Source organism: Rhinopithecus roxellana, chromosome 10 (assembly GCF_007565055.1).
Source record: "Rhinopithecus roxellana isolate Shanxi Qingling chromosome 10, ASM756505v1, whole genome shotgun sequence".
In the NCBI taxonomy this organism is placed as follows: domain Eukaryota; kingdom Metazoa; phylum Chordata; class Mammalia; order Primates; family Cercopithecidae; genus Rhinopithecus; species Rhinopithecus roxellana.
The window spans coordinates 93607530-93630266 of record NC_044558.1 but is presented as its reverse complement, the minus strand read 5'-3'; the positions used below and the strand labels follow the sequence as shown (position 1 = coordinate 93630266).

At 46.0% G+C, this 22737-nt stretch overlaps 1 protein-coding gene across 6 annotated transcripts in view; it reads right to left on the bottom strand.

Moving 5' to 3' along the window:
• HECTD4 (HECT domain E3 ubiquitin protein ligase 4) overlaps positions 1-22737 on the bottom strand; it is a 229416-nt gene that overhangs the window by 30449 nt on the left and 176230 nt on the right. For all 6 annotated transcript variants that reach the window (XM_030938338.1, XM_030938339.1, XM_030938335.1 and 3 more), the window contains exons 53-60: positions 18710-18847; positions 16907-17043; positions 13597-13757; positions 7414-7595; positions 5831-6036; positions 5422-5552; positions 4919-5124; positions 3141-3320 (exon numbers count right to left, since the gene is read on the bottom strand). In XM_030938338.1, coding sequence (XP_030794198.1) covers positions 3141-3320; positions 4919-5124; positions 5422-5552; positions 5831-6036; positions 7414-7595; positions 13597-13757; positions 16907-17043; positions 18710-18847 — 1341 coding nt within the window. The remainder of the gene's footprint in view (positions 1-3140; positions 3321-4918; positions 5125-5421; positions 5553-5830; positions 6037-7413; positions 7596-13596; positions 13758-16906; positions 17044-18709; positions 18848-22737) is intronic.

Sequence of the window (22737 nt, the reverse complement as noted above, 5' to 3'; positions counted from 1 at the left end):
TTTCTTTTTTTTTTTTTTGAGACAGAGTCCCGCCCTGTCACCCAGGCTGGAGTGTAGTGGCGTGATCTCGGCTCACTGCAAGCTCCACCTCCTGGTTTCACGCCATTCTTCTGCCTCAGCCTCCCGAGTAGCTGGGACCACAGGCGCCCGCCACCACGCCCAGCTAATGTTTTGTATTTTCAGTAGAGAAGGGGTTTCACCGTGTTAGCCAGAATGGTCTCGATCTCCTGACCTCGTGATCCACCTCGGCCTCCCAAAGTGCTGGGATTACAGGCATGAGCCACCGTGCCTGGCCAAGGTTTCCTTAAAACTGAATTTAAGTTTTAAAAAAGGAGGAGTTGATTGCAATAAAAACTGTTAAATAAATAAATGCTGGCTGGGTGCAGTGGCTCATGCCTATAATCCCAGTACTATGGGAGGCCAAGGCAGGTGGGTCACCTGAGGTCAGGAGACTGAGACCAGCTTGGCTAACATGGTGAAATCCCGTTTTTACTAAAAATACAAAAAAATTAGCTGGGCATGGTGGCGGGCGTCTGTACTCCCAACTACTCAGGAGGCTGGGGCAGTAGAATCACTTGAACCCAGGAGGCAGAGGTTGCAGTGAGCTGAGATCATGCCACTGCATTCCAGCCTAGGTGACACAGCGAGACTCCATTTCAAAAAAATAAAATAAGTAAGTAAATAAATGCTGATAGGCACAATTTGTGGACATGGCAACAATCATATAACGGTGGCATAATGACTGAAGTTTGGGAAACACTGTCTCGAACCACAAGATGGACCACACGTTTGTGCCAAGGTCTCCTTCGTACCAGACGCGTATCTTACATTCACACATACCCTGGATCTGAGTGGAAAGAGAGAAAGCTCATGTACGTTAAGACACGATTAGGGATCATGAACATCTAAAGCCTGCATCCCACTGAGCCAGCTGCCCTCACCCTGCAAAAGAGCAAACTGCAGTTTGCTACATCCAGATGGCTCTTGTACAGGATAAAAGATTACTGGCTGGGGGAATGCCAAGGGTCTGCTGAAGCTGACTTACTAAGTCCAGCACCTACCAACGAGGGGACTAAGCTTCCTGCTCTCTCAGGACTGACACTGCTTGCAAATTCTGGTTGGAAACAAGTTTGTGACTGTCCTGGAACATGGGCTCTCACAGAACCTTCACAGAGGACAGGTGTCCATGCTCCCCTCTCCGCTGGGGCACAGGGCTAGGCCCTCAGATGCCAGAACTATTCACGTCACCTCCGTTGTCCTTGCTTTACCGTTTAGCATTCATGTAAGATGACCTTGGAGATAATTCTTCACCAAAATTATACATGGCGGCCTATGAGCTGAAACTCATTCTCAGACAGTGTTCCCTGCTTATGTTCCCCGATCCACTCCCTGGGTGTTTTTCATTTTTTTGCAGAGAAAGGGTCTGGCTATGTTGCTCCATATCCTGAACTCAAGCGATCCTCTTGCCTCAGCCTCTCAAAGTGCTGGATTACAGGTGTGAGCCACTGCACTCGGCCCTCCTAGGGTGTATGAAAGAATTTGACTTGGTTGCCAACATTTAAAAATTGAGAAATTCACATCGACATTTGGATTCCTGGATTTTCTTGGAATAAGAAATTACGGTTCTGGCAGGAGCAGAGCCATGTTCTCCTGTAGCAGTGGGTGACAGGACACGTGTCCTCTGTGCCTCCAGCTCACCAAAGTCCCCCTGCCAACTTTCCTCTTTATTTCCCTCATTTAGCTGATCTGTTTGAACCCTGAAGGCACTGAAGGCATCCGAGTGTGCAACGTTTTCTGTTTTTTTGAGACGGAGTGTCACTTTTTTTGCCCAGGCTGGAGCGCAATGGCGCAATCTCGGCTCACTGCAACCTCTGCCTCCTGGGTTTCAAGCAATTCTCCTGCCTCAGCCTCCTGAGTAGCTGGGATTACAGGCATGCACCACCATGCCCGGCTAATTTTTTGTATTTAGTAGAGACAGGGTTTCATCATGTTGGTCAGGCTGGTCTCGTACTCCTGACCTCAGGTGATCCACCCACCTCGGCCTCCCAAAGTGCTGGGATTACAGGAGTGAGCCACCGCGCCCGGCCGAGTGTGCAATGTTTTCTTCCCTGCAACATCATGAAAAGATTAAAAAATATAGAAAGCCTGAAGAAATTATACAGTAAATACCTATGTACTTACCAGCTAGATTCCACCATAAACATGTTGCTGTATTTGCTCTACTACATATCTGTCTACCCCTCTATTCATCCACACACCCACCTTAGTTTTTGATTATTTCAAAATAAGTTGTAGACATCAGTATGCTTCCTCCCTACACACTTTTTTTTTTTTTTTTTTTGAGACGGAGTCTCGCTCTGTCGCCCGGGCTGGAGTGCAGTGGCCGGATCTCAGCTCACTGCAAGCTCCGCCTCCCGGGTTTACGCCATTCTCCTGCCTCAGCCTCCGGAGTAGCTGGGACTACAGGGGCCCGCCACCTCGCCCGGCTAGTTTTTTGTATTTTTAGTAGAGACGGGGTTTCACCATGTTAGCCAGGATGGTCTCGATCTCCTGACCTCGTGATCCGCCCGTCTCGGCCTCCCAAAGTGCTGGGATTACAGGCTTGAGCCACGCGCCCGGCCTCCTCCCTACACACTTAAAGAGGTATATCATTAATTAAAGTTTAATATTTATTTAGAACTTGTTTAGGTAAATTTGCATATGGTAAAATGCACAACTTTCACATTTATCATTCCATGAGTTTTGCAACCTTTTTGACCCTTTGAGGAACTATGCAGTTATAACCTTCGATTTTGCAACATCGTTCATTTCCACACCACCCTTCACCCCTAAAGTTAACAATAATGGCCTATACTTCTGTTTTAAAGTAAAGTGGATAAAGTTAATCTTATTTTTGTCCTTCGTTAGTTGCCATTCCTCAAAATAATGAAAATACCCGACAAATCATGGATTTGGGAGTCTAGGTTGTACCTTAAGATCTATTCCCCAAGCCCACTTCAAACAACAGCAATCTGAAGGAGGCTGCAGCTGCCTGGGTTACCTGTGGCCACTCCCTGCACCACCTGGCAAGCTCCTTCCTCAGGCACCATGCCGGCTCCACTCACACCCTAGATTCCGATCCCCAGGGAAGGCAGCCTCACCTAGCAGCTCCACCACCTGCAGGAGGACGGATGTCGGAATGGTGTCAGGCTCATCTTCGGACTTTCCTTCACTGTCCTCTGATTTCCAGGACAGCAGCTGCTCTGCGAAGGCCATAGCCAGTGGGAACTCCAGGGGCAGGGAATGTAACACTAGAACTGCTCCAGGAGGTGGAGACACCCCTGCAAGAAGCACCCAGGAGGAAAGCAGGTGATTGGCAGCACCTGACCCAAATAAGCCTCACAAAAGATCCTGCCGGGTGTGCACGCAGAAACAGGGCTGGAGAGCCCACCCACTCATCTGCTCCAGGATGAGGACACATAACTCCCGACACTCTGGACAGTGGGCTGCAGGGACACGAGGAGATGGAGGCTATCCCTCCAGGGAGTCCACTTACTGGGGTGGATTCAGCGAATGGGACAAAGGGCAGAGATGAGAACAGAGGACACGCACTTGTCATTCAGTTAGATACCAACCAGAATGGGGACAGTAAGTAACACTTTAAAAGATGCCTCACTGGGATATTCCCAGCTTGGTAAAGAAATAATCAGTCCTTTGGTATGGCTGCAATCCCACTAAGACCATTATGCTTATACAGTGGACCAGCAAGGGGTCCCCAAGACTTAAGACTACTGGCACCTTGGGTTTTGATTATCTTATCACCTTTTGTCACTGCCATGGCCTACATGTGACCAAAGCTGTCTACAGTGAAAGGAAGAAGGTCCAAGGCTTGATCCCCCTCACATCCTGCACTGTACCCCAAGCCCCTCTATAAACACCAGTCAGACAGAAGTCAGGGCATCAGAGGGCTTTGGACAAGTCAGAAGCAAACCACATTGGCTTGTGTTCTCTGGGGTGAATGTTTACATGGTGATAATTGTGGAATGACAGAGATCCTCTGTTTTAAATGTTAAGTTTAAAATACAGCTAGTATAGGCAAAATACTATGAAAAACAGACTCTAATAACAAAGACCATAAAGTTGTTTAGCAATGACCAAATCACTTAAGAAATGTCCTTTCATTTCATTCCCTAAGATGCAGTGTCTCAAGGACTGGGGCTGTGGAGAAGCCCAGGCCTGTTATTTTGGCTAAAAGTTCATATGTGTTTTCTGTCTCTGGCAAACACGTGTCAGTCTTTTCCTGTCAAGCATGCCAAGAAGGAGCAGTGCAGGCCTGTGACAAGGATTTCCTTTCTTTTCTGTGCATACTCAGATACAGAGCCAGCGGGCCCTGGTGCATACAGAGGACAGGCAGTGACAGCTTCAGGGCATGTGGAGGCAGAGCCCTCATCTAACTCTAAAACCATGGAGGCTTCAAAAAATGCCCAGGAGATGAGAGCAATCGAGCTTCCAGTTAGATGAGGAGCAGACGCTCACAGTGGCCAGTGCCCTGGTGAGCCATGCTGAGAATTTGGTTAATGAGAACTCAAGGAATGGCAACTGGAATTATCATAGCCTGAGTCAGCTGTAAGGTTGTGATTGCTCTGGTTATATCATTCTAAACAGACACATCTCAGCACACACTTGTGAAAAGAAATGAAATCTCCAATGTAGTCTGGACAGCATCTGCCAGGCCTTCCCTAGGTAGGAAAGATAAGTCTTTTAATTTACTGCCTCTAAAAGAAACAGCAGTTTCTTCTAGAAGAAGTCCCAAGAAGTCTTATTCTTTATCAATAGGAATTGGAACATGCAAGGTACACAATTCATTATAGCTTCACAAAGAAGGCAAGCGGAGAATGACTCCAGCTGTTCTCATCACGACAAGCTGCTGGAGACTCACCCAGTTTGATGTGGACCCTGTCTGTGGAGAGGACCACAGAGGGGTACTGGTCAGCGGTGGGGGGAGGTGCAAGCCCAGTGTTGGCCGGGGATGCGTCCCGTGGGTAACAGGCAGCCTCGATGAGGTTCAGCTGGCCATTTCGCTTCACTTTGTGGCCGAGGCCGTATACAAGCACCCGTGCCCATGGCGCCTTGTACAGAGAGGAGCTGAGAAAGAGGGATGGGTGGGTGTTAATACAGGGTCTAGCCACGCACATGGGGACAGGCAGCATTGCCTTCTCACGAGGGGACATTAGATGAGAACTGGGCCCAAGTCATTTCCACCACACTTTAGAAGGTCGTTCTTTATAGACTAATTCCCCAAACACAGAAATATGGAGAGAACTGTAAGTCATTTGCATTAAAGAATCAAAGTGATTTGAATTTTTTTCCTTGGCCAGTTTCACTAGAATTTATTTAGCTTTCCTCTCCCCATCACCATCTTCTTGAGAACAGGCAACTTACTCTTTGCGGAATCCAGATTGACTTTCTTTACAAGACACAACAACAAAAGCTGCCCCAGGGAAATTCACGTCCATGTTGACTTTGGATTCGGAAATTGGGAACTCTTCGGAGGGGAACTGCTCTGGTGCTGTCTGCAAAGAGACATTGAATAAGGAAAGCCACGGGCTAAACACAGGGACAGCATTTCATCTTCTCATCTCACATGGCCCAGGAAATCAGCCAAACGACTAAATAGCCCTCTGGAAGGAAGCAACCTACAGATAAGATAAAGCAGAAGAGCTTCTAGGAAAAGGAAATCGAGAGGAATGGGGACTTGGAGGGGAAAGGAGAGTCATTTTCAGCAAGCCAGTGAGACTTCCAGTTAAAAACGGTTAACCACACTGCAGGAACATGAGCTTTAGACTTCTACCTGCAGGAAAGAGCAGATCTGTTTCGTCAGCTCTAAAAGGCTCTCTTCGCCCTGGTGCAGGGTCCGGGTGATGGCCACGTTGAGCCACTCTCTCACTGTCTGGGAGTTGCCCTGGTAAAAGAGGTCCGTGGCGGAGCAGTTCTGGGAATGGATGCAATGCTGTAAAGACTGCGCCAGGAGGATCGAACTGGAGCTGATGGTGCCGTCTGGGGACGGAAAGGAAACAGAAGTTGACAAGAATCAAAGCAGCCAGTAGCTGCGAGAGTCTAAGTAACAGACAATGAATAACCCATCCAGAAACCCCAGATGGGAGGGTTATCCTGGATATGATGTCCTGGATAACAGATGCCGGCAATCAGATCCTCTGCTTCAGGATGGTGGAGGGGGACCCACGAGATCAATGGGCTTCATACTTTTGCTTTCTTTTCAGCTGTGAAACTGTTTCCTAAAATAAAATCTACAGAGAGGCCCAGGTCTATGAAATATATCAAATGGGGCTGCTTGGATCCAGGGGTTCCCAGAGCCTGACCTGTCTGACTACCCTGGCCCGCCCTTGCAGGGTACCTCAGGGCAGAGCCTATAGAGAAGCTTGTTAGATCATCATGGCAAAGCTTCTGCCACCACACTTGATGCTTTCCAGGTATGTTTCAGGGCATCTAAGTTCTTGGGGTGGGCTGTAGACCCCAGGTGCTCATATGGGCCAGTAGAGATGTAGGGCATACATGCCCTGGCTGGGTGGGACCCCACAGTTCTGAGCTGGCGGGCAGCTACCCAGGATGCTGACTGAGCTTAGAATGCTATCTGCAAGTGAGCTTTGAGGGGTGCCCCCTGCCTGCCTCACCTCTTTTTTTTTTTTGAGAGAGAGAGTCTTGCTTTATTGCCAGGCTGGAGTGCAGTGGCACGATCTCGGCTCATTGCAACTTCCACTTCCTGGGTTCAAGTGATTCTCCTGCCTCAGCCTCCCGAGTAGCTGGGTCTACAGGCACCCGCCACTACGCCCAGCTAAGACCTCTTGTTCCCATCTTAGTTGCTGGGAGATCAAGGGGGCAGGTCAGAGGCTGAGATGCCAGGGGAAGACAGAAAGGGCCCCTCAGTCCTGGACGGGGCTGAGGGCAGACTCATCACCTGGCATTCACTGGGTAGCAGACACAGCCCTCATGCCAAGGGCACACAGGCTGGCCTCTGGAACAGCCTCACCAGAACTTATAATGAACCAAATAGGTCTGCTTTGGAGGACGCTGATGACAGGAACATTCCCTTTCTTTCTAATGTCAAATACAATGTCTGTGGCAACAATACAGTGACTTGGCTTCATAAATAATACTTAATTTTCTTTGATCCACAATTATTCTGGGAAACTCGATGAATGCTTAACAGAGTAATGACTCAAGAGAGTAATCCATTAAATTTTTCAAAGAGTGAGAAAGCCCTGCCAGGAGAATCCCAGTTCCTGGGTGCAATTTCTCACGTGAGCCTATGCGCACAATGAGGCACTTCTCGCCCTCACGCGGAAATGACTACACTATGCACAGCACCCGCCTGGTGCTGAGTTCCAGAGTGACAGCAGCAAAGCCAAGTTTTACCTGGGAGGGGAGGTGCGAGGAGCTGATTGGACAGCAGCTGCAGGTGCTCCAGGGTAATGTCCCGGATGGCAGGGATGTGGAAGAGGCGGGTGAACAAGTGAGGCAACTTGGGGGCGAAGATATTGAGCAGGGCCATGCGGCAGTACAGCCTGGCCAGTGCAGCCTCGCAGCGCAGCAGCTCCCTGCAAGGGAAAAGGTAAATGCTCAAAGCCCTGATGCTCTGGCCCCCATACTGGGACCAGGCCGCAGGTTCTGAAGGGAGAGGATCCCATCTCAGGCTTTCCTTCCAGCCTGATGTTCCAAACCCTAAGGGAGTCACTTGAGTTTTAAACAAAAGTCACATTGAGTTATATTGTTATGTTTGATTTTTCCCAGCTCAAAAAAGCACTGTAGGGAAAAAAATAAAAATACACGTCCACACAAAAATTTGTACATGCATGTTTTTCGCTTTTGTTTTTCTTTTTGAGACGGAGTCTCACTCTGTCGCCCAGGCTGAAGTGCCGTGGCACGATCTTGGCTCACTGTAAGCTCTGTCTCCCAGGTTCATGCCATTCTCCTGCCTCAGCCTCCCAAGTAGCTGGGACCACAGGCTCCCGCCACCACGCCTGGCTAATTTTTTGCACCTTTAGTAGAGACGGGGTTCTACTGTGTTAGCCAGGACGGTCTTGATCTGCTGATCTCGTGATCCGCCCGCCTCGGCCTGCCAAAGCACTGGAACCACAGGCGTGAGCCACCGCGCCCGGCCCACATGTATGTTCATAGTAGCATTATTCATAATAGCCAAATAGTGATAAGAACTCAAGTGTCCATTAACTCAATGGTAAGTCTATACAATGGAGTATTATTCAGCCATCAAACAGATGAAGTGAGCCACCACGCCCGGCCCACATGTATGTTCATAGTAGCATTATTCATAATAGCCAAATAGTGATAAGAACTCAAGTGTCCATTAACTCAATGGTAAGTCTATACAATGGAGTATTATACAGCCATCAAACAGATGAAAGACTGACACATGCCACAACAGGAATAAACCTTGAAACATCATGTTCAGTGAAAGACACCAGATACAAAGGGCCACCTATTGGACTCCATTTCTGTAAATTGTCCAGAGGAAAATGCAGAGAAACAGAAAATAGACTGGTGGTTGCCAGGAGATGGTAGGAAAGGAGGATGGGAAGTAACTGCTATGGGTATGGGGTTTCTTTTGGGGTGATAAAAATGTTCTAAAATTGATTGTGGTAATGGTTGGACGACTTTGTGAATATAATAAAAACCACTGACTTGTGTACTTTAAATGGGTGAATTGTATGGTATGTAAATTATATCTCAAAGTTATTACAAAAATACCAATGTGGGCATTTTTTTATGCGATAAATCTGTGAAGTGATTGGCATTCAACTTGAATAACAGCTCATTAGTGCCTAAGCACATCTTACGGGGCCAGGTGCAATGGCTTACACCTGTAATTCTAGCACTTTGGGAGGCCAAGGCAGGAGGATCACTTGAGTTCAGGAGTTTGAGACCAGCCTGGGCAACATGGTGAGACTCCCTCTCTACAAAAAAATAGAAATCGCCCTGTAGTCTTGGCTACTTGGGAGGCTGAGGTGGGAGGACTGCTGAGCCCAGTAATTGGAGGCTGCAGTGGGCTATGACTGTGCCACTGCACTCCAGCCTGGGTGACAGAGCAAGACTTTCTAAAAAACAAAAACCTAGGCCCCAAACTCACTCTGAAGCCACGGGGGTCATTTGATATTCCTACTGACTCTAATTAAATTTAATGTTGGTGTATCATAATTCAAATTTAGGTGTAATGGCAATTAAAGAAACAACCCCACATGGAACACTGGATGAGTGTATGTGTGAAGTGAAGAGAAACAAAAAGAAGACGGCTAAGAAACTACATCGTAGGTAGTTTCTTCCTTATCAACACCAGTCTGTGTGGTTCTCATGCCAGGATGAACAATAAACACACTTCTCCTGTCTCCTCCCTCCTTGGAAGCCCATGTGTTCACTGCATTAACAAAGCACATTAGGACCATGGCAGCAAAACTGGTAAGGACTGAATGGGCAAGCTGAGAACCCCACAGTTCTCCCCATGGCTTTCACCTCAGACTTTATAGGCCAAAGTTACCAGGGACAGAACTGTTTGTTTTGTTTTCTTGGGCTCTTTTGAGACGGGTCCTGTTGCCCAGACTGGAGTGCAGTGGCGTGATCATAGCTCATTGCAGCCTTGACCTCCCGGACTCAAGCGATCCTCCAGCTTTAGCTTCTTGAGTAGCTGGGACTACAGACATGCACCACTGCTCCTAGCTATTTTTTTCTTATTTTTGTAGAGACAGTCTCTCTCTCTCTCTCCTTTTTTGAGATGGAGTCTTGCTCTGTCACTTAGGCTGGAGTGCAGGGGTGTGACCTCGGCTCACTGCAACCTCCGCCTCCCAGTTTCAAGTGATTCTCCTACCCTGGCCTCCCAAGTAGCTGGGATTACAGGTGTGTGCCACCATGCCTGGCTGATATTTGAATTTTTAGTAGAGATGGTGCCTTACCATGTTGGCTAGGCTGGTCTCGAACTCTTGACCTCAAGTGATCTGCCCACCTTGGCCTCCCAAAGTGCTGGGATTACAGGTGTGAGCCACTGTGCCCAGCCGAGACAGGGTCTCTCTGTGTTGCCCAGACTGGTCTTGAACTCCTGGGCTCAAATGATCTTCCTTCCTCGGCCTTCCAAAGTGCTAAGATTACAGGCGTGAGCCACTGCGCCTGGCTATGAGCTTGCTTCGGGTCTGACCTGCAGCCCCGGTTTGGACACTGTGCACTGCTAATGCCTCTGAAGCCACTGCTGCTCTAGCCTCTGTTTTCCAAAATCCTCTTTATTTATTTAAAAAAAACGTTGGAGACAAGGTCTTGCTCTGTTGCCCACGTTGGAGGACACTGGTAATCACGGCTCACTGCGGCCTTGAACTTCTGGGCTCAAGCAATGCTCTCGCCTCAGCCTCCCACTTAAATAGCTGGGACTATAGGTGTGTGCCACCAAGCCCAGCTCACCAAAGTCTTCTTTAAAACCACTGTGAGCGCTTTAGCACAGAAAACAATCTTGATGAAAATCTGTGCTAGGACCAGAAATCCAACCACTGAATGATCACACAGATCTGCATGGCATGTTTTCTATGTCTTCCAATACCAAGACCACCACATTAACACCGAGTAAACGTCCTACACTTGTAAGTTGACTGTAGCTCTACAAGGACTTTCTTGCCTTCTCTCTCAGTTGCTAGTCAGCAGTCAACAGATTTCATCTATCAAAGATGTCTGCTAAAAAATATGACCAAAAGACTTATTAAATAAAGCTTTAAAAGCTTTTAATTACCATGTTGACATTCAAGCATGTATGTTTGGGGACCTTTTCAGCATCTGTTTTGGGTCTACAGTGTGTGTCAGGGCCTAGCTTAGGCACTGGGGACTCTAGCAACCTCTGCCTCCTGGGATCAAGTGATTCTCATGCCTCAGCCTCCTGAGTAGCTGGGACCATCAGCACATGACACCAGACCTGGCTAATTTTTGTATTTTTAGTAGAGATGGGGTTTCACCTGTTGGCCAGGCTGGTCTTGAACTCCTGGCCTCAAGTGATCCACCCACCTTGGCCTTCCAAAGTGCTGGGATTACAGGTGTAAGCCGCCGCACCCAGCCCACAAGAACAAACTTTAACAAGCAAAATAACAGCAGTAAAAACATCAGGTCCTGGGAGAGCATTAAAATACTGTAGTTTCCTGACAAAGAGCACCTGGACAGTCACCTCAGATGGTGAGGGCAGAGCTTTTGGAAGAGGTGAGTATTCACTGAGATCTGAATTACAGAATGAGACAGTCAGGGGGAACTCGGGCCATCCTTAAGGAAGAAGCACACTAGCTGTGTGAGCACCACAGATGAGGGGCTGCCAAGCTCAGAGGCTCCTGTGGGGTTTTGTGAGGCAGGTTAGGGTTTGAATGTACTTGATGGGAAGGTGTGCATTAGAGGAGGGAGAGCTGATTTCTGTGTCTAAAAGATCGCTCCAGCTGTTGTGGAGAGGAGAGCCGAGGCCTGGGCTGTTGTGGTGGAGGTGGGAATGGAGACATGTGCAGATGAGGACATATTTTGGAACAGTCAATGGCACTTGCCGACAGCTCTCTTGAGGAAAAAGGATGGCTCGTGGCACCCCTTCCAGATATGGGGAGGCCAGTGGTAGAGGAGATTTTGGGGAAAAATTCAGATTCTACCTCACACACTAAATTTTAGGGGCTTATGAGATTATTTGTGAGTTAAGGGTCAACAAAACCGTATCCTTGTCTACCTCAGAACTGCCTTTGGTTAAGCTGTTTTAAAGTCAGTTCTTCTGAAAACGTGACAAAGAATGTCGGCAACATCACAAGGCACTGCTTATGATACTAGTGACCCCTCACAGGCAAGCTGTGTCTAAATGGGGAGGACTGTGAAGAACATTCTTGGTGGGAAGCCACAGCTTTGAGGCTTCTGGAGCATGGTGATGCCTGTAACTGGGCATGCCTCTTGCTCGAATCCCTGGAAGTCATGCCTGTGGAGTGTTCACAAGATATATCAGCTTGGATTAGGACATGGGGCTGTTCAGTCACTGGCTGCAGGAGCCCTGCCGTGGGACATTTCTCCTTCACACTGGAGTTGACACTTGGGTAGGTATGTTGGTGGGGTCAGTAGGTAGGGTCAGGAAATAGCCCCTGAAATTCTATGTGGACAACTGTGAGGACTCCTGTTGAAGAAACATTCGTGATGTTGCCTGTGGTATGCCTACTTCCTGTCCTGTATCTTCCTAAGTAAAGCTAAGAAGGTCACGTGTGACCTATTTTGGTCTTGTGAATTTGATTGACTCATTGAACTTAAGATCACCTAAACGCTGCAATGCAATCTCAAGCGGAGATGGTCTATCTCAAGAGGTCTTGCCGTCTAGATAGATAAACATATCTGAAGTTCCAGTGAGAGATGAGAGCTGGTGATACACTCAACTTGGTTCAAAATTGTCAACATCATGAGAAATTGTGATGGCTAATGGATGAACAGCATGAAAAATAGTTTCTGGAAATTTTTATTAGAGAACTCCATTTATTATTATATTTTCCTCTGAATTATTGCAAGAAATTTTAAGATGGAAAGGAATAATTCTCAGGGGAATTGGTAATGGTGAATATGAGGGAGCTTTGCCAGATCTTTATGTTTCAGCCCACTGAGGGCAGGCACATGCCTCCAACACCTTCTCTTCTCTTCTGGAAGCCTGCACGGTGCTAGGCACATAGAAAGGACTCAAGCAATACCTGATCAGCTTCACAGGGAAAGGAGCTTACACTGTATCTGGACATCTTCTTACCTTTTCTTGACTTGCTTTACTCTCCGTAACTTTCTCCACAACGCTCTTCCAATCTGTGGAATGTGATGGCTATTCATCCATTAGCCATCACAAATTCTCACGATGTTGACAATTTTGAACCAAGTTGAGTGTATCTCCAGTTCTCATCTCTCACTGGAACTCCAGATACACTTGTCTGTCTAAACGGCAAGACCTCTTGCTGTCTCCACTTAAGACTGCATTGCAGCGTTTGGGTGGTCTTAAGTTCAATGAATCAGTCAATCTCTAGCTACCCACTAGTCCCCCCAAATCACAGCAGGGTGCATGTTGCATAAGCCAGATGATTCTAGATTCCCCAACTTTTTTTTTTTTTTTTTTGAGACGGGGTCTCTCTTTGTCACCCAGGTTGGAGTGCAGTGGCACAATCTCAGTTCACTGCAATCTCTGTCTCCCGGGTTCAATAGATTCTCCTGCCTTAGCCTCCAGAGTAGCTGGTATTACAGGTGCCATCACCAAGATTGGCTAATTTTTGTATTTTTAGTAGAGATGCTGTTTCACCAGGTTGGCTGGGATGGTATCAAACTTGTGACCTCAAGTGATCTGCTCACCTGGGCCTCCCAAAGTGCTGGGACTATGGGCCTGAGCTACTGTGCCTGGCCCCCAGATCCCCTGACTTTTCTTCACACCTCCTGCAATTTTGCTGTTATCTTTATTAGCTGCCTTCTCTAAGTGTTAGCTTTGAAGGAAAAACTTTCTTGCCAAGGATAAATGGTACATGTGGTAGAGTGAGGTTGGTGGAGTTCTGTGACCCAGTAGAAAGAAGGGCCCAACTGTACCTGTGAATTTGAAGGTTGGTATTGTCCAGTGTGACCAGCCCATTGGTGGCAGTCCTTCGGTAGCCTGCTGGGGGCCTTTCCAACATATCAATAGGATACCAGTATCGCACCAGCACACCTTCACTGCGGAGGTATGTTTCTACCTGCACCAATTCATTCACCTACAATAGGAAAAGAAAACGTCTGTTTGTGCTGTTTGCTTTTGTTTTCTGTGTGTATGTGTGTGTGTGTGTGTGTGTGTGTGTGTGTATTTTTAGTCCAGGCTTTTAGGTATTATAATGTGTAACTAATTGCAATTTCATAGACAAAACAAATGAAAGAGAATTCACAATACATTGTTGAAACACATAAGTAATCTTATTACTATATAAACTTGCTATATGCTTTTCTAAGAAAATAACAAAATAACAAACATCAGAAATCAGAGATCTTATTTTATTTTTTTTGAGATGGAGTCTCACTGTGTCACCTAGGCTGGAGTGCAGTGGTGTCATCTTGGCACACTGCAGTCTCCGCCTCCCAGGTTCAAGAGATTTTCCTGTCTCAGCCTCCCGAGTAGCTGGGACTATAGGCACCCACCACTGTGACTAGCTAATTTTTGTATTTTTAGTGGAGACGGGGTTTCACCATGTTGGCCAGGCTGGTCTTAAACTCCTTACCTCAAGTGATCCACCTGCCTTGGCCTCCCAAAGTGCTGGGATTACAGACGTGAGCCACCATGCCCAGCCAGGAATCACAGAGATTTTAAATGAATTCTTAAATATAAATGTGAATTAACGACATACTAGAAAGGCCAAAAGCCAGTTATTAAAAAAAAAAACAACTTCAATCAAAATAAAAACAGTACAAGATAATATATACATAAACACACACACAACCAGACTAATATATATATCTATATATTTATACATATATATAACCAGACTATAGCAATAAATGCTAGTTTCATGCCATTGATTTAGTCTAAGTTCAAAGACATCTGCTTAGTACTGAGTGTTTTAGTTTTTCCATACCAGATGGAAAATTTTAATTGATACAATAAAGATTTTCAATGTAATCATAAGTTAGCAATTTAAAGAGAATAGTGCTATATTTCCAGCACACACTATTGCTAGGTAAAATGTATGTTTATTGTTTTTATGTTAATAATATCTTAAAAGGAGGGAATCTGTCTGATATCTCTATTTTATTGCTAGGAACATAAAAAGTAAGCTCATACATATGCATTTTTTTTTTTTTTTTTTTTTTTTTTTTTTTTTTTGAGGCGGATTCTCGCTCTGTCGTCCGGACTGGAGTGCAGTGGCCGGATCTCAGCTCACTGCAAGCTCCGCCTCCCGGGTTTACGCCATTCTCCTGCCTCAGCCTCCCGAGTAGCTGGGACTACAGGCGCCCGCCACCTCGCCCGGCTAGTTTTTGTATTTTTAGTAGAGAGGGGGTTTCACCGTGTTAGCCAGGATGGTCTCGATCTCCTGACCTTGTGATCCGCCCGTCTCGGCCTCCCAAAGTGCTGGGATTACAGGCTTGAGCCACCGCGCCCGGCCCTACATATGCATTTTGGATGCAAATACCAATGCAATTTTCATTTAGGGATTATTAAAATGGAGAGAAATTACCATAGAAATAACAGAATGATTACTATAAGGACATTTCTATTTTTCTAACTTTTATTTTCACACATTTAGATTGCTCAAAAATATTGTCAGTAATGTATTTTCTTATAATCAGAGTCAGAAGTTTGCATCAGAAGGCAGTGGGAGATTAACAGTATTATTGATGGAATTTTCCATTTGAAAGTTCACCTCAGTGACCACCGGTCACTAGCCCCTCTAAACAAATTTAATGAGTTAAATTACATTCTGACAAAATAGTCAGATGATGTAATTTTTTTTTTTTTTGAGACAGAGTCTTGCTCTGTTGCCCAGGCTGGAGTGCCATAGCATGATCTCGGCTCACTGCAACCTCTGCCTCTGGGGTTCAAGCAATTCTCCTGCCTCGGCCTCCCAAGTAGCTAGGATTACAGGTTCACGCCACTATGCCCAGCTAATTTTTGTATTTTCAGTAGAGATGGAGTTTCGTCATGTTGGCTAGGCTGGTCTCAAGCTCCTGTCCTCAACTGATCCACCTGCCTCGGCCTCCCAAAGTGCTGGGATTACAGGCATGAGCCACCACACCTGGCCTAAAGATGTACATTTTTTCAAGGTAAATTTCAAAGCATTAATGGAATCTAATATCATCTGTATCTCTCTAGACAGATACCAAAGTTTATATCTATACAGTGATTGATAATATTAATATTTTATCAGAGACTCTCAGGCTTGATCTGCATATTATTTCACCAGTTTTTCCTGCATAGGAAGCTTCTCAAATACAAGGATGTGCATGCAACCTCAGAATCACAGTCATGGCTTTCAAACAGAGTCTCTTTTCAAAAGAAAGCTTTGGCCTTGTCCTCTCTCACTCGCTTACTTCTCTGCCCCTACCCCTAAAAGTCCTAGCTGTGTCCTAGGAGGGAGCTTTGCAAAATGGAGGAGGAAACTACTGATCCAGTTTAATACACTCATTTTACAGATACAGAAATTGAAGCTGAGAGATTCAGTGCGATGACGTGATCAAAATGACACAACTTTTTTCTTTTTCTCTTTGGAGAGACGGACTCACTCTGTTGCCCAGGCTGGAGAGCACTGACACCATCACAGCTCACTGCAGCCTTGACCTCCCAGACTCAAACAATCCTCCCACCTTAGCCTCCCACATACCTGGGACTACAGATATGCCCACCATGACTGGCTAATTTTTTGCAGCGACAGGGTCTCGCCATGTTGCCCAGGCTGGTCTCAAACTCCTGGGCTCAAGTAATCCTCCTTTCTCGGCCTCCCAAAGTGCTGGGATTACAGGCATGAGCCCCATGCCCAGCCTATTTCTTTGATTTGTGTCTCTATGACCATCATGACAATGACAGATCAACCATTCATCAAGGACAATGGGGACTTTTCCCTGGGAACTTAGGTAGATACAATGCAGGAACAGTCTGAACGTGCTGGACAGAAAATAATGGTAGAGGTGGTGTGGTCTGAAGGCACTGACAGCTTTGAGACTGGACAGCCTCCTATCTACTGTCAGCCCTGATCTGAGTCCCTGAGGAGAGCTCAGGCAAGTCAATTGGCATTAGAGCATTTTTGCTTTGTGTCTTCGTCCTTAATTTGAAGAGAAACTTATCTGTATAATCACTTTTTAAGGTACTTGAGAATCTGGGCATGACAGCCTCAGTATACATAAAATAGCTTATTAATCAGAATGGCTGTTCACTCACTGAATCAACATCTAAGACGACTCCATGAAGCCCAAAGGTTTTCAGCATCCCTCGGATGGCAAATTTTGGCAGAGCAGTTCCAACAGCACTGCTGGCTACATTATTGCTGTCTGGAGAGCGGGTTACTACTGTGAGACCTGAGGAGTGTAGAGGGAGAAGTTTTTCAGGAAAAAGTACCACTGCATCTGGGTTCTTACATTTAGCATCTAAAATAGCTCTCCAGATAAAAATAAAATAATAAAATACAATGAAATAAAATAGCTCTACGGGCTTCAACAGAACCCTCAGTTTTGTTATAACCAAGCAAGAACACAACTCAGTCGGGAAGGTAATATAATAGAACGTTGTAAAAGCTGTTACAATTCAAGAATAAAAAGACAAATAAGCCAGTTTAAAGTGGGCAAAGAATTTTTTATTTGTTTTTTGAGACAGAGCCTTGCTCTGTGGCCCAGGTTGGAGTGCAGTGGTGTGATCACGGGTCATTGCAACCTCTGCCTCCCAGGTTCAAGTGATTCTCCTGCCTCAGCCTTCGGAGTAGCTGGGATTACAGGAGTGCACCACCAGGTCCGGCTATTTTCTATATTTTTAGTAGCGATGGAGTTTCACCGTGTTGGCCAGGCTGGTCTTGAACTCCTGGCCTCAGGTGATCCGCCTGCCTTGGCCTCCCAAAGTGCTGGGATTACAGGTGTGAGCCACCGCCCCTGGCCAGTGGGCAAAGAATTTGAATAAACATTCCTCCAAAGAGAAATGGAAAGATACAAATGAAAAGATGTTCAACATCATTAGTCATTAGAGAAACGCAAGTCAAAGCCACAATGAGGTACTACCTCATGCCCACTAAAATTGCCAAAATAAAAAAAACAATTAATAACAAGTGTTGGCAAGGATGTGGGGAAACTGGAGCCCTCGGTGTAATCGCTTTGGAAACTAGTTTGGTTGTTCTTCAAAAGTTGAACATAAAGTTACCATGTGATACAGCAATTCTACTCCCACATATATACCTGAGAGAAATGAAAACACATATCTACACAAAAATGTACACACAAATGTTCATAGCAGTATCAGTAGTAGCAGTAGATTAGTGGTTCCCAGAGGCCAGGGGGAGGGAGGAATGAGAAGTGATGAGGGCACACGATTTCTTTTTGTGGGGATGAAAATGTTCTGGAATTAAATAGAGGCAATGTTTTGATGGTTGCATAGCTTTGTGAATACACTAAAATCACTAAATTGTATACTTTAAAAGGGTATTTTATGATGTGTGAATTACATCGCAAAAAAAGAGAGATGAAAAGTAAATATATATTCCCCCTGCCTTGCCTACGATGTTCTGGTATTTTTATGAAGGTCTTCTGGTAACTCTAAAAATAGTGGTTTTCAATTATCTTTTTTTGTGCTTTTCTGTATTTCCCTCATTTCTTTAAAATATGCAATAGACTTTTAACCAAAGAGAATACATTTTATTAAAATTCTAAAAAGCCCAGTTTAGCCATGTGCATGTGGTTTATCACCTCAGAATACAGGGGACTAAGCCTGACAGACCCATCTGTAAACCTCAGCCTGGGCCCTACCTCTCTTCTTGTGCAGCTGCCTGCCCCACTCAGCTAATGCTACTGAATTCTGGGAAGCGGGAAGGGCTCCACCAGGGTTGCTCTAGGGCTTCACATGGGGTGTGTGGAAGAGGTCAGCTCAAAGAGTAAGGAGAGTCACCCTAGAAGAGCTACCAGCTGCTTGTGCACATTAAGGAAAATTCAACCTCTCATTTCAAAGGAAATTTCATAGGTGGAGTAAGGAGGAAAGCAAAACCTTTTCGAACTTTATCAATTGTGAACTTGTTTGCTTCGTCTTTAATGTCTTCAATGGTGGGAAGATAAAGGTCTCTTGGGATGCCACCATTCTCTTCATAGAGAAATTCAACCGTCTGTCGGGCAATATCCACCATACCTAAAAAATATAACAGCACTGGGTAACTCCCCAAAGAGTACACACAGATCAACCACGACACTAAGTTACATGCAGAGTGAAATGATAAGGGAATCTTTCAAACACTATTTATGGGAGTATGTAATCCTTTGGCAAAGGAAATTATGCAGTATCTACCATGTTTGGAATACTAAATGCACTACTTTTAGGAATGTCTCAAATCTCTTCCACAGAAATATAAGCACTAAGGCCAGGCACAGTGGCTCACACCTGTAATCCCAGCACGTGGGGAGGCTGAGGCAGGTAGATCACTTGAGGCCAGGAGTTCAAGACCAGCCTGGCCAACATGGTGAAACTCTATCTCTACTAAAAATACAAAAAGTAGCCAGGCATGGTGGTGGGCGCCTGTAATCCCAGCTATTTGGGAGGTTGAGGCAGGAGAATCGCTTGAACCCGGGAGACAGAGGTTGCAATGAGCCAAGCTGGCGCCACTGCACTCCAGCCTGAGCGACAGGGAAAGACTCCATCTCAAAAAAAAAAAAAAAAAAAAAAAAAAAAAAAAAAAAAGGCCAGGCGTGGTGGTTCATGCCTGTAATCCCAACACTTTGGGAGGCCGAGGTGGGTAGATCACCTGAGGTCAGGAATTCGAGACCAGCCTGGCCAACATGGCAAAACCCCGTCTCTATTAAAAATACAAATTAGCTGGGTGTGGTGGCAGATGCCTATAATCTCAGCTACTTGGGAGGCTAAGGCAGGAGAATTGCTTGAACCCGGGAGGTGGAGGTTGCAGTGAGCTGAGACTGCGTCATTGCACTGCAGCCTGGGAGACAGAGTAAGACTCTGTCTCAAAAAAAAAAAAAAAGAAAGAAAGAAAGAAAGAAATACAAGCACTAGTGTGCAAAGGTATGGCTAAAAATGGTCCATTATTTTGCAGTTATTTCATATTCGTTAACTCAAAATAACAAATTACAGGATAAATGGAGAGGAAGAAGAAAGTGAGGGTAACATTTCTTTTTCTTTTCTTTTCTTTCTTTCTTTCCTTTTTTTTTTCCTTTGAGACAGAGTCTTGCTGTGTTGCCCAGGCTGGAGTGCAGAGGTGCAATCTCAGCCCACTGCAACTTCCATCTCCCAGGCTCAAGCGATTCTCATGCTTCAGCCTCTCAAGTAGTTGGGATTACAGGCGCGCACCACTACACTTGGCTAATATTTTTGTATTTTTAGTAGAGATGGGTATTTTTAGTAGAGATGGGGGTTCACCATGTTGCCTAGGCTGGTCTCAAAACTCCTGACCTCAAGTGATTCGCCTGCCTTGGCCTCCCAAAGTGCTGAGATTACAGGTGTGAGCCACTGTGCTGGGCCATGTTTATTTCTTTATATATTTTTGTACTGTTTGATTTTTACTGCAATAAACACATGTTGCTTGTTTAGGAGAGAAAGAGGGCTATATGAGCTTCTTCTATCCACTTACTGAGATTGCTCTTTCTTCCCAGAGAAAGAACATACGATTATGTTTGATAGCAACAGCTACTATTGATTAATAAACCAAGAAAATAAATGTCCAAAGACCTAGGAGGAAAAGCATTATGGGAGGAAAGCAAAATGGGCACAATTCCTCCATATCCTGTTGTCACCTTAGGCCCCATAGCACCCAGGACGTTGTGGGTGAAAGGGCAGGTGTTGGCCGGGCACGGTGGCTCAAGCCTGTAATCCCAGCACTTTGGGAGGCCGAGACGGGTGGATCACGAGGTCAGGAGATCGAGACCATCCTGGCTAACACGGTGAAACCCCGTCTCTACTAAAAAAATACAAAAAACTAGCCGGGTGAAGTGGCGGGCGCCCGTAGTCCCAGCTACTCGGGAGGCTGAGGCAGGTGAATGGCGTAAACCCAGGAGGCGGAGCTTGCAGTGAGCTGAGATTCGGCCACCGCACTCCAGCCCGGGCGACAGAGTGAGACTCCGTCTCAAAAAAAAAAGAAAGGGTAGGTGTTGGTCTGGGGCGGTGGCTCACACCTGTAATCCCAGCACTTTGGAGGCTCAAGTGGGAAGACTGAAGCCAGGAGTTCAAGACCAGCCTGAGGGACATAGCAATACCCTGTCTCTACAAAAAATAAAAAAATTAGCCAGGCATGGTAGTGAGTGCCTGTAGTCCCAGATACTGGGGAAGCTGAAGCAGGAGGATCTCTTGAGCCCAAGAGTTTGAGGCTGCAATGAGCTATGATCGCACCACTGCACTCCAGCCCAGGTAATATAGAGCGAGACTCTCTCAAAAAAATAATTTAAAAAGTGGGTGTTGATAGAATCTGCTTTTTATTTTTATTTATTTACTTTTTTGAGACGGAGTCTCACTCTGTTGCCCAGGCTGGAGTGCAGTGGCACAATCTCCACTCACTGCAAGCTCCGCTTCCTGGGTTCATGCCATTCTCCTGCCTTGGGCTCCCAAGTAGCTGGGACTACCAGCGCCCACCACCACTCCTGGCTAATTTTTTGTATTTTTAGTAGAGACGGGGTTTCACCACGTTAGCCAGGATGGTCTCAATCTCCTGACCTCGTGATCTGCCCGCCTCGGCATCCCAAAGTATTGGGATTACAGGCGTGAGCCACTGCGCCCAGCCTGGAACCTGTTTTTTTTAATACAAGGCCAAACTCCATCCCACCTATCTACCATTCTTTTATTCACTGGTCTTACTGTAAGGAAAAAGTATGGCAATTTTCTGAGCAGAGTTTTTTTTTTTTTTTTTTTTTGAGACGGAGTCTTGCTCTGCTGCCCAGGCTGGAGTGCAGTGGCCGGCTCTCAGCTCACTGCAAGCTCCGCCTCCCGGGTTCACGCCATTCTCCTGTCTCAGCCTCCCGAGTAGCTGGGACTACAGGCGCCCGCCTCGCCGCCCGGCTAGTTTTTTGTATTTTTTAGTAGAGACGGGGTTTCACCGTATTAGCCAGGATGGTCTCGATCGCCTGACCTCATGATCCGCCCGTCTCGGCCTCCCAAAGTGCTGGGATTACAGGCTTGAGCCACCGCGCCCGGCCCTGAGCAGAGTTTAAAAGGGGGCTGTGATTAGAGACAGATGCTTTTGGAAATAAGTGTTAGAATAAACAAGAAATTGTGGCCTAATATTATAAGATTAGGGAACAATAATCTTTGCAATGTTTCCAAAAAGAACAGTGGGTATAAGAAAAAAATACCATTTGTTTGTTTGTTTATTTATTTATTTATTTATTTATTTATTTTTTGAGACAGAGTCTCGTTCTATGTTGCCCAGGCTGGAGTGCAGTAGCACAATCTTGGCTCACTGCCGCTTCTGCCTCCTGGGTTCAAGCGATTCTCCTGCCTCAGCCACCGGAGTAGCTTGCACTATAGGCGTGTGCCACCACACCCAGCTAATTTTCTATTTTCAGTAGAGACGGGGTTTCGCCATGTTGGCCAGGCTGGTCTCAAACTCCTGACCTCAGGTGATCCACCCACCTTAGCCTCCCAAAGTGCTGGAATTACAGGCGTGAGCCACCATGGCCGGCCAAAAATACTGTTTAATAAGCAGAATCAGGGAACAGTGAGAGACTGCCATATCAACCTTGCAGAGCACAAATTCCATTTTAAAGATGGGGAAAGCCCAGAGATGTTAAGTAATTTTCTTAAGTCCACACAGCTGGTAAATAGTGTGACTTCAGATGTGACTGTTAACCACCAGACCACAGAGTTTCCCATTATAACCACTCCAGCTTCATTGCAGCAGCCCATCAACCCAAAATATTCAGGTAAATTGACAAGCAAATCAAAGTCCAGCAATGAAAACAAAAGATCAGAGTTCACTAAAGGTAAGATCAAAGACACTGTTAAGTCTGGTGCAACATTGGATGAGTCTCCCCTGATTTACGTTCTGATTTTCATGCAACTCCTCACTTCAAGTCATGAAGTAA